The 11554-nt window shown below is 50.7% G+C and overlaps 1 protein-coding gene across 5 annotated transcripts in view; it reads left to right on the plus strand.

Moving 5' to 3' along the window:
• The window catches only part of CTBP1 (C-terminal binding protein 1), a 50577-nt gene extending 42689 nt beyond the window's left edge, over nt 1-7888 (plus strand). For 4 of the 5 annotated variants that reach the window (XM_035137576.2, XM_035137572.2, XM_035137574.2 and 1 more), the window contains 3 exons: nt 1336-1463; nt 3195-3312; nt 6808-7888. In XM_035137576.2, the coding sequence (XP_034993467.1) occupies nt 1336-1463; nt 3195-3312; nt 6808-6994 (433 nt within the window). In that variant the 3' untranslated portion in view covers nt 6995-7888. The remainder of the gene's footprint in view (nt 1-1335; nt 1464-3194; nt 3313-6807) is intronic. The other variant, XM_035137573.2, reaches the window with a different exon arrangement.
• The last annotated feature ends 3666 nt before the right edge of the window (nt 7889-11554 follow it).

The raw sequence follows: 11554 nt of genomic DNA on the forward strand, positions 1-11554 counted from the left end.
TGTTCTATCACAAAACAAAAATGGCTCCTTCCAAATGAAGATGCTCTGGTCCTTCCTAGAGTGTTCCAAGTGTCTCATATACTTGCACCTCTGGATTATTCAGAATAAGCAGTGACCCAGAATATGTTGTTTCCCACTATTTATTAAAAAGAAAATACCAGTTATATGCCCCTGGTGACCAGCCTTTGCTCACCTTCGCACCCTCTGGCTTGAGTAGCAGCAGGTTCAACTCGCCCTTGCTTCCGAATAGTAGGAAATTAATGGTTCTACACCATCTTCCAAGGGTAATAGGCGTATTTCGTAGCAAAAATACGTTCCCGCCTGACTTCTTGGCCTGTCCTCCATCTATATTCTCTGTCCTGCAGGGCTCTGAGATACTGGTCATGTTTTTGGGTGATGCATGAGCACCTAGCAGGCCTACACAAAAGCTTCAGCAACACCTTGAAAGCTTCCGTGGGTTCAGTCAGCAGTGAGGTTGTGAGGAACAGATACCTCAAAGATGCTGTTTGATACCTTTCCACTATCAAGTTTTGGCCTGGGGAGCCCACTCACCCCAGTATACAGCTCAGTCATACTTTCAAAAACTTTTTGGGGCACAAAGATATTGACCTGGTTGAGGCTCGATACGAAGGCAGGGAGAAGCTGTTTAAATGAACCGCGTGCCTCTCACGTTACCACAGAACCGGCAACTCCACAACTAGTGCTCCCAAAAGTTTACCATAGATACTTCTCTCTGTATCTAGGCAAATGGCTGTCTTACTGTTTTATTACATATACAGTGTGGTCCCTCGACTTACGAACTTAATCCGTTCTGAATGCACATTCGTAGGTTGAAAAGTTCAGAAGTTGAAACGCGGTTTCCCATAGGGGGAAAAAATATTCGGAAAAAATCGTAAGCTGAGGAAACCGCATGTAAAAATTTGTAAGTCGGGGAAACTGCATTTGAAACCGCAAACGGTTTCCGTTCGGATGTAGAAAAATTCGTAAGCGTGCAGCCATTCGTCCCGTTCGTAAGTCGAAACCTACGGGTGTCAAGTAATTCATAAGTCGAGGGACCACTGTATCTTCCTCCGGCGAACTCTGTGGAAACACCTGCTCTGGGCTTTCAAACCCCATCTCAATACTGTTTCCTCAAATGCACAAGTTGTTGTTCCCATAATCCTCAGAACTGGCTGTGCTGTTGAGAAATGGGTGGGTGTTTGCAGTTCATTTTTGGCTGCGTATTATTAATTCTTAATAAACACACGAAACCCTCTGTTCACGAAGATCATGAGGATGATTAATTACAGTGCAAGATGTAATGTATAAGATACCTTTCTTTACTTTTTCTCTCAGCTTTAGTCAGGGTCCCCTGAAGGATGCGCCAAATCTGATCTGTACGCCCCACGCTGCCTGGTACAGTGAGCAAGCCTCAATAGAGATGCGGGAGGAAGCGGCCCGAGAGATCCGGAAAGCCATCACAGGTACCAGCCACATCCCCCTCAGTGTTCCCTTACCGACTGTTCCTTTGGCTTAAGGAGCATGCTGTTCTTCTGTATCTAGAACAGGCATCCCCAAACTGCGGCCCTCCAGATGTTTTAGCCTACAACTCCCATGATCCCTAGCTAACAGGACCAGTGGTCAGGGATGGTGGGAATTGTAGTCCAAAACATCTGGAGGGCCAAAGTTTGGGGATGCCTGATCTAGAACATCAGTAGTACAAAGGGGACACCAAACTGGCTTGGAATAACATTTGCTAAGTACAGCATTGCTAACTTTGCAAACGATGGATGGTGGCTAACAGATTGAGGTTGAATCCTGACAAGACAGAATTACTGTTTGTGGGGGACAGGAGGCAGGCAGGTGTGGAGGACCCCCTGGTTCTGAATGGGGTAACTGTGCCCCTGAAGGACCAGGTGCGCAGCCTGGGAGTCATTTTGGACTCACAGCTGTCCATAGAGGCGCAGGTCAATTCTGTGTCCCGGGCAGCTGTCTATCAGCTCCATCTGGTACGCAGGCTGAGACCCTACCTGCCTGCAGACTGTCTAGCCAGAGTGGTGCATGCTCTAGTTATCTCCCGCTTGGACTACTGCAATGCGCTCTACGTGGAGCTACCTTTGAAGGTGACTAGGAAACTACAACTAATCCAGAATGCGGCAGCTAGACTGGTGACTGGGAGCAGCCGCCGAGACCACATAACACCGGTCTTGAAAGATCTACATTGGCTCCTAGTACGTTTCCGAGCACAATTCAAAGTGTTGGTGCTGACCTTTAAAGCCCTAAATGGCCTCGGTTCAGTATACCTGAAGGAGCGTCTCCACCTCCATCATTCTGCCCGGACACTGAGGTCCAGCACCAAAGGCCTTCTGGCAGTTCCCTCGTTGCGAGAAGCCAAGTTGCGGGGAACTAGGCAGAGGGCCTTCTCGGTGGTGGCGCCTGCCCTGTGGAAACCCTCCCAACAGATGTCAAAAAGGAAAACAACTACCAGACTTTTAGAAGACATCTGAAGGCAGCCCTGTTCAGGGAGGCTTTTAATGTTTAATAGATTACTCTGTTCTATTTTTCTGTTGGAAGCCGCCCAGAGTGGCTGGGGAGACCCAGCCAGATGGGCGGGGTATAAATAATAAATTATGATGATGATGATGATGATGTTGACACTGAATGTGAATTTAACACCACTGTGGTTACAAAGCTGTTGGAGCCTCACCAAAGTCAGGTTGTGTGACGTCATTTTGTTGCGGCAGTTTGAGGGTGTGGACCAGGTGCACACCTGACCCTATGTGTATTACAGTAGAACCTCTGGTTATGAACTTAATTCATTCTAGAGGTCTGTTCTTAATCTGAAACTGTTCTTAACTAGAGGCATGCTTTCGCTAATGGGGCCTCCTGCTGCCCCTGCGCCACCGGCACACGATTTCTGTTCTCATCCTGGGGCAAAGTTCTCAACTGGAGGTAACTCTTCCAGGTTAGCGGAGTTTGTAACCCGAAGCGTTTGTAACCTGAGGCATTTGTAACTCGAGGTACCACTGCAGACCCTTGCGCTTCATAGCCATTAATATCTGGTCAGAGAAATTAAACGAAGGAGAGAGCATGCCAAATGGTGAACTGGTAACAGCCAGTGAAAAACGGCCATTATTAACATGTCACACACATTTTATTTTTAATCTGACATTATTTGCACATGCTTATGCTGCGGTATTTAACTGTCTGAGTAGGTCGCATTCCGGACAACCTGAGGAACTGTGTCAACAAAGAACATTTGACTGCAGCTACGCATTGGGCCAGTATGGACCCAGGAGTTGTTCACCCAGAGCTCAATGGCGCTGCGTACAGGTAAGATTGTGGCGGTGGCAGAAGTTTCTCTCGACGCCAGTTTAATGGCGTTCCCTTTTGTCTGCTCTAGACAGTATCCGCTATGTATATCTCTTGACATGCTGACAGTGAGCTGTCATTGTGAGGCGTCAACTCGGGGAAAAGAGATTCAGAAGGCTGTTAACATTTTGAGTCAAATGCCAATCCCATCAAATGCTATTGCTATTACTACTAAATCTCTTGTGGACATTTCATTGGGGGATGCACTATTGACTGTTCTCCCATGCAATCGCTGTTAAATTGGGAGGGGGGCACAACTCTATAACCTCCGCACCCCACCCCAAGAGGCAGCAAGGTCATCTGCAAGAGTGTCAGAATAGTTAACAGCCCTCCTTTAGTAAGCGAGCAATTAAATGTGGCTTTAAGCTACAGTGGTACCTCGCAAGACGAATTCCTCGCACAACGAAAAACTCACAAGACAAACGAGTTTTGCGTTGCGCGAGGGATTCGCAAGACGACGAGGTTTTCTATGGCCGCTGCTTCCTCTTGCGAAGCATGGCCATAGAATGTAGCGCGGGAAGGCGGCAACGGAAGATCAGCTGTCAGCGCGGGAACCTGACAGCTGATCTTCCTTCGCCTTCTTCCCGTGCTACAGCTGGTGGCAGCAGCCCCGGCAACCAGCGCCCGCCGCGCTTCGGGGGATGGAGCCGAAGCGCGGCGGTGTGGGGGCTGCCACGGCCTGTCTTCCCCTCAGGGAAGCCAGGTGGCGGCAGCCCCGGCAACCAGCGCCCGGAGCCAGGTGTCCGTGGCAGGGGGGGGGGGGAAGTGGAGAATAACTCCCTTATTCTCCGCTTCTCCCCCCCCCCCCCCCGCCACCTCGCACACAGCAGACATCGGTTCGCGGTTTCCCATAGGAATGCATTGAAACTTAATCAATGCGTTCCTATGGGCTCCGGGGGACTGGCGGCGGCAGCGGCGCTTGCTCTCTTGGCTCGGGGAAGGCAGGCAGGCAGTTCCGGGGCTGTTGCCGCCTGCAAGCGCCGCTGCCACCGCCAGTCCCCTGGAGCCAATAGGAATGCATTGATTAAGTTTCAATGCATTCCTATGGGAAACGGCGACTCACAAGACGAATTTTTCGTAGGACGAATTGAGTACAGTGGTGCCTCGCTAGACGAAATTAATTCATTCCAGGACTCAATTCGACCTACGAAAATTTCGTATAGCGAGGCACCGTTTCCCATAGGAATGCATTAAAAGTCAATTAATGCGTTCCTATGGGCTCCGGGGGAACTGGTGGCAGCGGCGGCGCTTGCTCTCTTGGCTCGGGGAAGGCAGGCAGGCAGGCGCTTCCCCGAGCCAAGAAAGCAAGCGCCGCTGCTGCCAACGACAGAGCCAGATCGGACAAAGCTTCAGAAGCTTCGTCGGATCCGGCTCTGTCGGGAGGGGTGGGGGAAAGGCGAAGGAACGATCCTGCGCCTTTCCCCCACCGCCGCCAAACCAGTGCCAGAGCCGAAGTGTGGCGCTGCGGCCAGGTTTTTTTGCAGTTTGCCTCCCCCTTGGCTCGGGGAAGGCAAATGGCAAAAAGCCCCCCGCAGCGCCTGCCTCCCCCGACACTGAACGCAACTTCGGAGACCCGAAGTTGCGCTCTGTGCCGGGGGTGCGGGGCGAGAGGCGGTGGGGGGGGGAACACCTCCCGCCGCCTGCCTCCCCCGCCACTCGACTTTCTCAGGGAACATAAGCGGGCGGGCTAGGTGTCCCCCGCTTGCGTTCCCTGAGAAAGCCGTGCGCTTTCTCGGCGAAGACAAGCGGGCGGGCTAGGTGTCCCCCGCTTGCCTTCGCTGAGAAAGCCGGGTGCCTTCTCAGGGAACGCAAGCGGGGGACACCTAGCCCGCCCCCTTGCTTTCCCTGAGAAAGTGGCAGCGCAAAGCCGGCATGGGGGGCAGTTTCGGAGGCTTCCGAAGCTGCACCCCATGCCGGCTTTGCGCTGTGAGAAGCGGCGGCGGGAGAAGCTTCTCCTGCCGCCGCTTCTCACAGCGCTAAGCCGGCATGGGGTGCAGCCTCGGAAGCCTCCGAAACTGCACTCCATGCCGGCTTTACACGGCGAGAAGCGGCGGCGGGAGAAGCTTCTCCTGCCGCCGCTTCTCACAGCGCTAAGCCGGCATGGGGTGCAGCCTCGGAAGCCTCCGAAACTGCACTCCATGCCAGCTTTACACGGCGAGAAGCGGCGGCGGGAGAAGCTTCTCCCGCCGCCGCTTCTCACAGCGCTAAGCCGGCATGGGGTGCAGCCTCGGAAGCCTCCGAAACTGCACTCCATGCCGGCTTTACACGGCGAGTAGCGGCGGCGGGAGAAGCTTCTCCCGCCCCCGCTTCTCACAGCGCTAAGCCGGCATGGGGTGCAGTTTCGGAGGCTTCCGAAACTGCCCCCCATGCCAGCTTTGCGCTGCCACTTTCTCAGGGAAAGCAAGGGGGCGGGCTAGGTGTCCCCCGCTTGCGTTCCGTGAGAAGGCACCCGGCTTTCTCAGCGAAGGCAAGTGGGGGACACCTAGCCCGCCCGCTTGTCTTTGCCGAGAAAGCGCACGGCTTTCTCAGGGAACGCAAGCGGGGGACACCTAGCCCGCCTGCTTGCGTTCCCTGAGAAAGCCGAGTGGCGGGGGAGGCGGCGGGGTTTTTTCGTTGTTTGCCTCCCCCTTGGGGGAACGCAAGCGGCGAAAACCCCCCGCTGCTAACTGCCTTTGGCTGGGGTCTGGTGGCGATAGCGGCAAGAAGGGGTCCTCCCCTTCTTGCCGCTGTCAGGCCAGACCCCAAGCAGTTCCTCCACTTCTCCCCCCCTTCTTCCCGCGCTACAGCCCTTTGTGCTCCGCTGGTCTCTGCCAGTTGCCCCTCACCGGCAGAGACCAGCGGAACACAAAGGGGAACGAACTGCAGCTGCCGGAAGAAGGCAAAGGAAGATCAGTTGGGAGGCGGTGACAGCTGTCAGCGCTTCTCAGCTGGTCTTCCTTTGCCTTCTTTCTGTGCTGCAGCTCGTTCCCCTTTGCTAGACGAATGCCCCTTTAGGTTTTGCAGTCGGAGGTTTTTATGGCCACACTTCGCAAGACGAAGCGGTGGCCATAAAAAAACTCATCGTCTTGCGAGGCAACCTCCGATCGCAAAACCTATTCGTATAGCGGAAAATTCTTCTTACAGGGCATTCGTCTAGCGAGGCACCACTGTACTTTCTCTTTTTTTAATGGGATTTCTACTTCTTGCTACCTATTTACACGGTAGCACTCCCTTGCAAGATTGCATTTCTAATTAAAAGCTTAAAAGTTGCTGGTTGGAGATCTTTTGTTAATGTTCATGCATTCAGTGAATCTGACTTCCAGGTAGATAGATATGCTTTAGGCAACAGATACCATGTGCTACAAGTTACTCTTCCTTAAATTTTGTAGTAAAACTTCACACACACACACACACACACACACAAAAAGCCACACTGGATCTCAACAGATCTCTGATGCATGCTCTCCTTTCTCTCAGCAGGTATCCTCCCGGGGTTGTAAGCGTGGCTCCGCCTGGCCTACCTACCGCAGTAGAAGGAATAGTCCCCAACGCCATGTCCTTATCGCATGGGCTTCCTCCTGCTGCCCACCCTCCCCACGCTCCTTCTCCTGGCCAGACAGTCAAACCGGAAGCCGATAGAGACCACCCTAACGACCAATTGTAGCCTAAGAAAACATCATTCCCAACACAGGCAACTTTGGAAAGCGTGCGGAAAACCGATTGGACTTTGAATAGATGCAAAATCATGAACACACAGAGGAGGCCATATTATGTTTTTAGAAAGTGGTCCAATATGCAGTATAATGAGAAATGGTGGGAAGATGAAAGATTTGAAAACTTTATTCCTCCATATAAAATGTAGTTTGTCCCTGTTCAGTGACCTGATTCACTGTTTCTGTGTCCTATGGGTTCTTTGTTAAGCCAGAGAAGTTAGTAGTTTAATTATATCATGAATGTACTTGTCTGTGTACAGTTTTTAGAACATTAACAAGGGTTTGTTTGCTTAGTTGTCAACAAGAAAAAAAAATATATAAGGGAGGCATTCGACAAACCATTTTTGAGATTCGGGATCCTTTGTTTTTTATATGTTTAAAAATGCCTAAAAACGAAGCAGTTGGTGAACTTCTCAGGACAACGATTTTTCCCATTTTTCTTTCTATGCCACACAGTGCATTGTTTTTTCTACCTTCTTGTCTTATTTTTTTAGAATAATTTAATAAAGTAAAAAACAGTTTCTCCTAATTTCGGCACAAATTCCCCTTATTTCAGAATGAAGACATTTCAAAGAGATTTTGAGGTGCAAAATAAAGGTTTTTTATAAACGAGCATTATGCTTTTGTCACCGGTTAATATATATTATTGGTGGGATGCAGAGAGAGAGAGAGAGAGAGAGATTGAGAGAGGCACTAGACTACTGAAAAGTAGCTGCATTTCATTGCCTACATGGATTCCTTCCTGGTAATGTGGTAGGCTAGCAATATTTTGGGTTAAAATCATGTTTGTGACTGTGTCCATTTGTATGAATTATTATTTTCAAGAAATAAAAATTCCAAACAAATACCATGTGCACCATATATATGTATATATACATATTTATTTCTGGGTGGTTGCTCATCTTTTATGAGGATTAAGGGATACTTCATGCCTAGGATTATTTTGCTCTGATTGTTGTAATGCTTTCTCGGAAGAACAACAACATAATTAAATGCAGTTCTTTTAAATACAGTATTTTACAACAAGGATAGGGATATGTTTGGCCTTCAGCTCAGACTCCCACCCACCTTTGTAGTCATTGTCAGTGGTTAAGGAAAACGGAAGCTGAAATCTAACAGCAAATGGAAAATGACAGCTTCTGCATCCCTGTTTTTACTGACTGGAAAACTGGAAATGATGTATTGGAAAAGAACTGCTTTCGTTTCATTTTTTCTATCTATGCGAATCAGTTTTCTTATATCTTGGGACATAAAGATAGTTTTGGTTTTGAAAGAGCATCAACCAGCCACAGAACAGCCAGTTTTATATATATATTTCTCATTGCAAACCAATATAACAATAGTGGCATAAACATTTCGTGTGCATGTTAAAAAACTAGTTTGGCTGAATAAATGGATTAAATATGGAACACAATCCTACTGGAAATGTTTCCATATTTCATACACCCTTCTCCCCATCCTTTCTTCACCTCAATCAGCCACTGAAGCAAATTATGGTGAAATAAAAACCTGGTGAAAGGCTCACTATTTTACACTTATTTTCTGCAAAAAGAGCAGCCTGCAATACTGTTCGGTTTTGAATATGCTCTTTCGGTGCCCATAAATGTTCATTTTTCTTCTTCTTACCCTTAGATCTTGTAATTACATTCCTCTCTTTCGATTAAATAATGGCATCCACATTTTTGCGTTATGGCTCTGTCCCTCCCTTTCCTAACTACCTCTTAACCCTCATCCCTCAAGATTATTTAGATTTCAGACAATCTACTTTATATTTGGAAAGTGGTTTGTCCGCCTGCCCATCTATTTTCCATAGGCTTGGCTGCCTCTCAAGATGTTGCCAGAAAACTCAGCACAGGGTTCATCACCATTTGTATGTGAGCTGCCATTTTGTATCAAGATGGCGGTCGAAAATGTCACTTGTGTGTGACTTTACCCATTTTCTGGCATAGGTTCAAACGCATCTCAATATACTGTATTGTCACCAAGCTTGGCATGAGGGTCCCCAAGGTAGGGGTGGCAATCTTTGCCAGCATTTGGACACTGGCCCTGTTTTGAACCAAGATGGTAGACCAAAATGTCACTTTGGCCAAACTCGGCAGACGGGGGCAGGAGAGGGCTTTGTCGCCACGTGGACGCCACGTGCCATTTTGATTAAAGCTGGCAAACCGAAACATGAGTTTGGCAAGGCGCCGCCTAATTTTTGACAAGACCAGTCCAAACTCACAAATTATACTATCTGTTGGAAACAAAAACCAAAACCCTCAAATGCCTTTTGCTTTCTACAGATTCCCCAGGCAGCCCAGTCTCTACCCACTAGTCCTTTTATTTTAGGAAGTGTGGAACTGGTTATCATTACATCCCAGAGTCAACTTCAGCTAAGAAATGGTTTCGTTTGATTCTGAATGATGGATCTTGTGGCGGTCCTGAAGCTTGTCTGAAAAAGTACATTGGTACCTGTCACAGTGGCCGGAGTGGACTACTTCAGAGTAACGACGCTACGCAGCTCTGCATTTTATTCTTTTATTGGTGCTGCGTATTTACAGTGCTCAAGTCATTGCTATTTACACGGAGCGATGTTGTCAGTCGGTTTCAGAACCTCCTAATGGCTTTTGGCGCGTCTTTCTCCAACACAAAAGCTTTGGCAGACCCATCCTCTTGCCCCTCCTCTTCCTGCGTAATTCTGGAGTTGGAGGGATGGGTCTTCCCCCCTTGCTTGCCCCTTCCTGTCCCACCTGGGACCCTGGCTCCTCTACCTTGCCTGAGCCTCGGACACGACTTCCTGCTTCCCCACTGGAATCGGAACTCTCCCTGCTTTCCCCTTTGCTCGGGGACGGGCTTGAACTCAGGAGGGGAGGGACTTCGCGATATCCCCTGTCCCTCACATCCACCCCCCTCCCAAGCTCTCCTTCACCCCTCCCCAGGCCCCCCCCATGTGTCGGTGACGACTGGAAGCCTAAGAACTCAGTGCTCTCCGAGCCCGTTGGTGTGAATACCTCCCCCCAGTCCTGCGAGCCCCCCCCTTCCGCCTGGGCGGACGGGAATCCCAAAAAGTCCGTGGCGTCAGAGCTGGTGGGGGTAAAAACGTTCTGCCAATCTGCTCCTTCCTCTGACTGGGTGGATCTCGGTGACACCCATACCTCATCCTCTGGTTCCTCAAACTCCGCTTCCCAGCGCCATGGTGAGCTGCTCTCCCGTGCCTCCTCCTCCTCCCCCTCCCTTTCCATGTGCCAGGGCTTGGGTCTGTGGGGAAAGAGGGCGTGAAATTCTTCCACCAAGAATTCCTCCTGTATCTGAGTGGCTGGGACCCATTCATTCTGGGACGGTGGAGCATCCTCCCATGCCATGAGGTACTCCAGGCCCCCCACCCCCCACCTTGAATCCAGGATGGCCGTGGCCTCATTGAGTTGCTCCCTGCCTTCCCTCTCCCCCCCTCCCTCGGGGGTTTGTTCGCTGTCTCGGAGCCTGCTGCTTTCCCTGTACGGCGACAGCAGCGATCTATGAAACACTGGATGCACCCTCATGTCCTCTGGCAGTGCCAGCCTGTATGCCACCGGGTTTACCTGTTGCGTGACCGTGAAGGGGCCCAGCCTTTTGGGTGCCAGCTTTTTGCACCTCCCTCTGGTGGGAAGGCCCTCCGAGGACAACCACACCTTGTCCCCCACCCTGATGACCTCCCCTTGTCGCCTGTGGCGATCTGCCCCCTTTTTGTACGCTTCCTTGGCCCTCTCCAAGTGTTCTCTGAGCTGCTGGTGCACCGTCTCCAGTTCCTCTGCCCAATCCTCAGCCTGTGGGCCCTCCTCCTCCTCCTCCTCCCTCTCCCTCTCTGGGAAAGATCTGAGGTCGCGCCCGTAATTGGCCTTAAAGGGCGACACCCCTGTGGAGACGTGCACTGCATTGTTGTAGGCAAATTCTGCTAGTGGCAAGCGATCCACCCAGTCCGTTTGCCGCTGGCTGACGTAGCATCTCAGGTACTGCTGCAGAATGGCGTTGACCCTCTCCGCTTGTCCGTTGGTCTGCGGGTGTCTAGCCGTCGACAAGCTGACCTCCACCTGCAGGAGGTTCATGAGCCGCCGCCAGAACCTGGAAACAAATTGGCGGCCACGATCCGAAATAACCCTTAAAGGTAATCCATGCAGTCTGAAAATGTGATCAACAAACAGTTTGGCTGTCTCTTCTGCCGAGACTGCCCTGGCACACGGTATAAAGTGACACATTTTGGACATAAGGTCCACCACCACCAACACTGCAGTCTTACCCCTGGACGAAGGCAGATCTGTGATGAAGTCCATGGACACCACTTCCCACGGCCTGTGTGGTGTGGCTAAGGGCTCCAGCAACCCTGGTGGCGCTGCTCTGACCACCTTCGCCCGCTGGCAGGTGGTACAGCCCCTTACATAGTCTCGAACATCTTCCCGCACCCCTGGCCACCAGAAGTGTCTCATGACTAGGTGAGCGGTTTTGTCCCTTCCAAAATGCCCCGCTGTAGGGTTGTCGTGCATCTGCTTGAGGAC

The sequence above is a fragment of the Zootoca vivipara genome, chromosome 5, assembly GCF_963506605.1.
Source record: "Zootoca vivipara chromosome 5, rZooViv1.1, whole genome shotgun sequence".
Classification (NCBI taxonomy): Eukaryota; Metazoa; Chordata; class Lepidosauria; order Squamata; family Lacertidae; genus Zootoca; species Zootoca vivipara.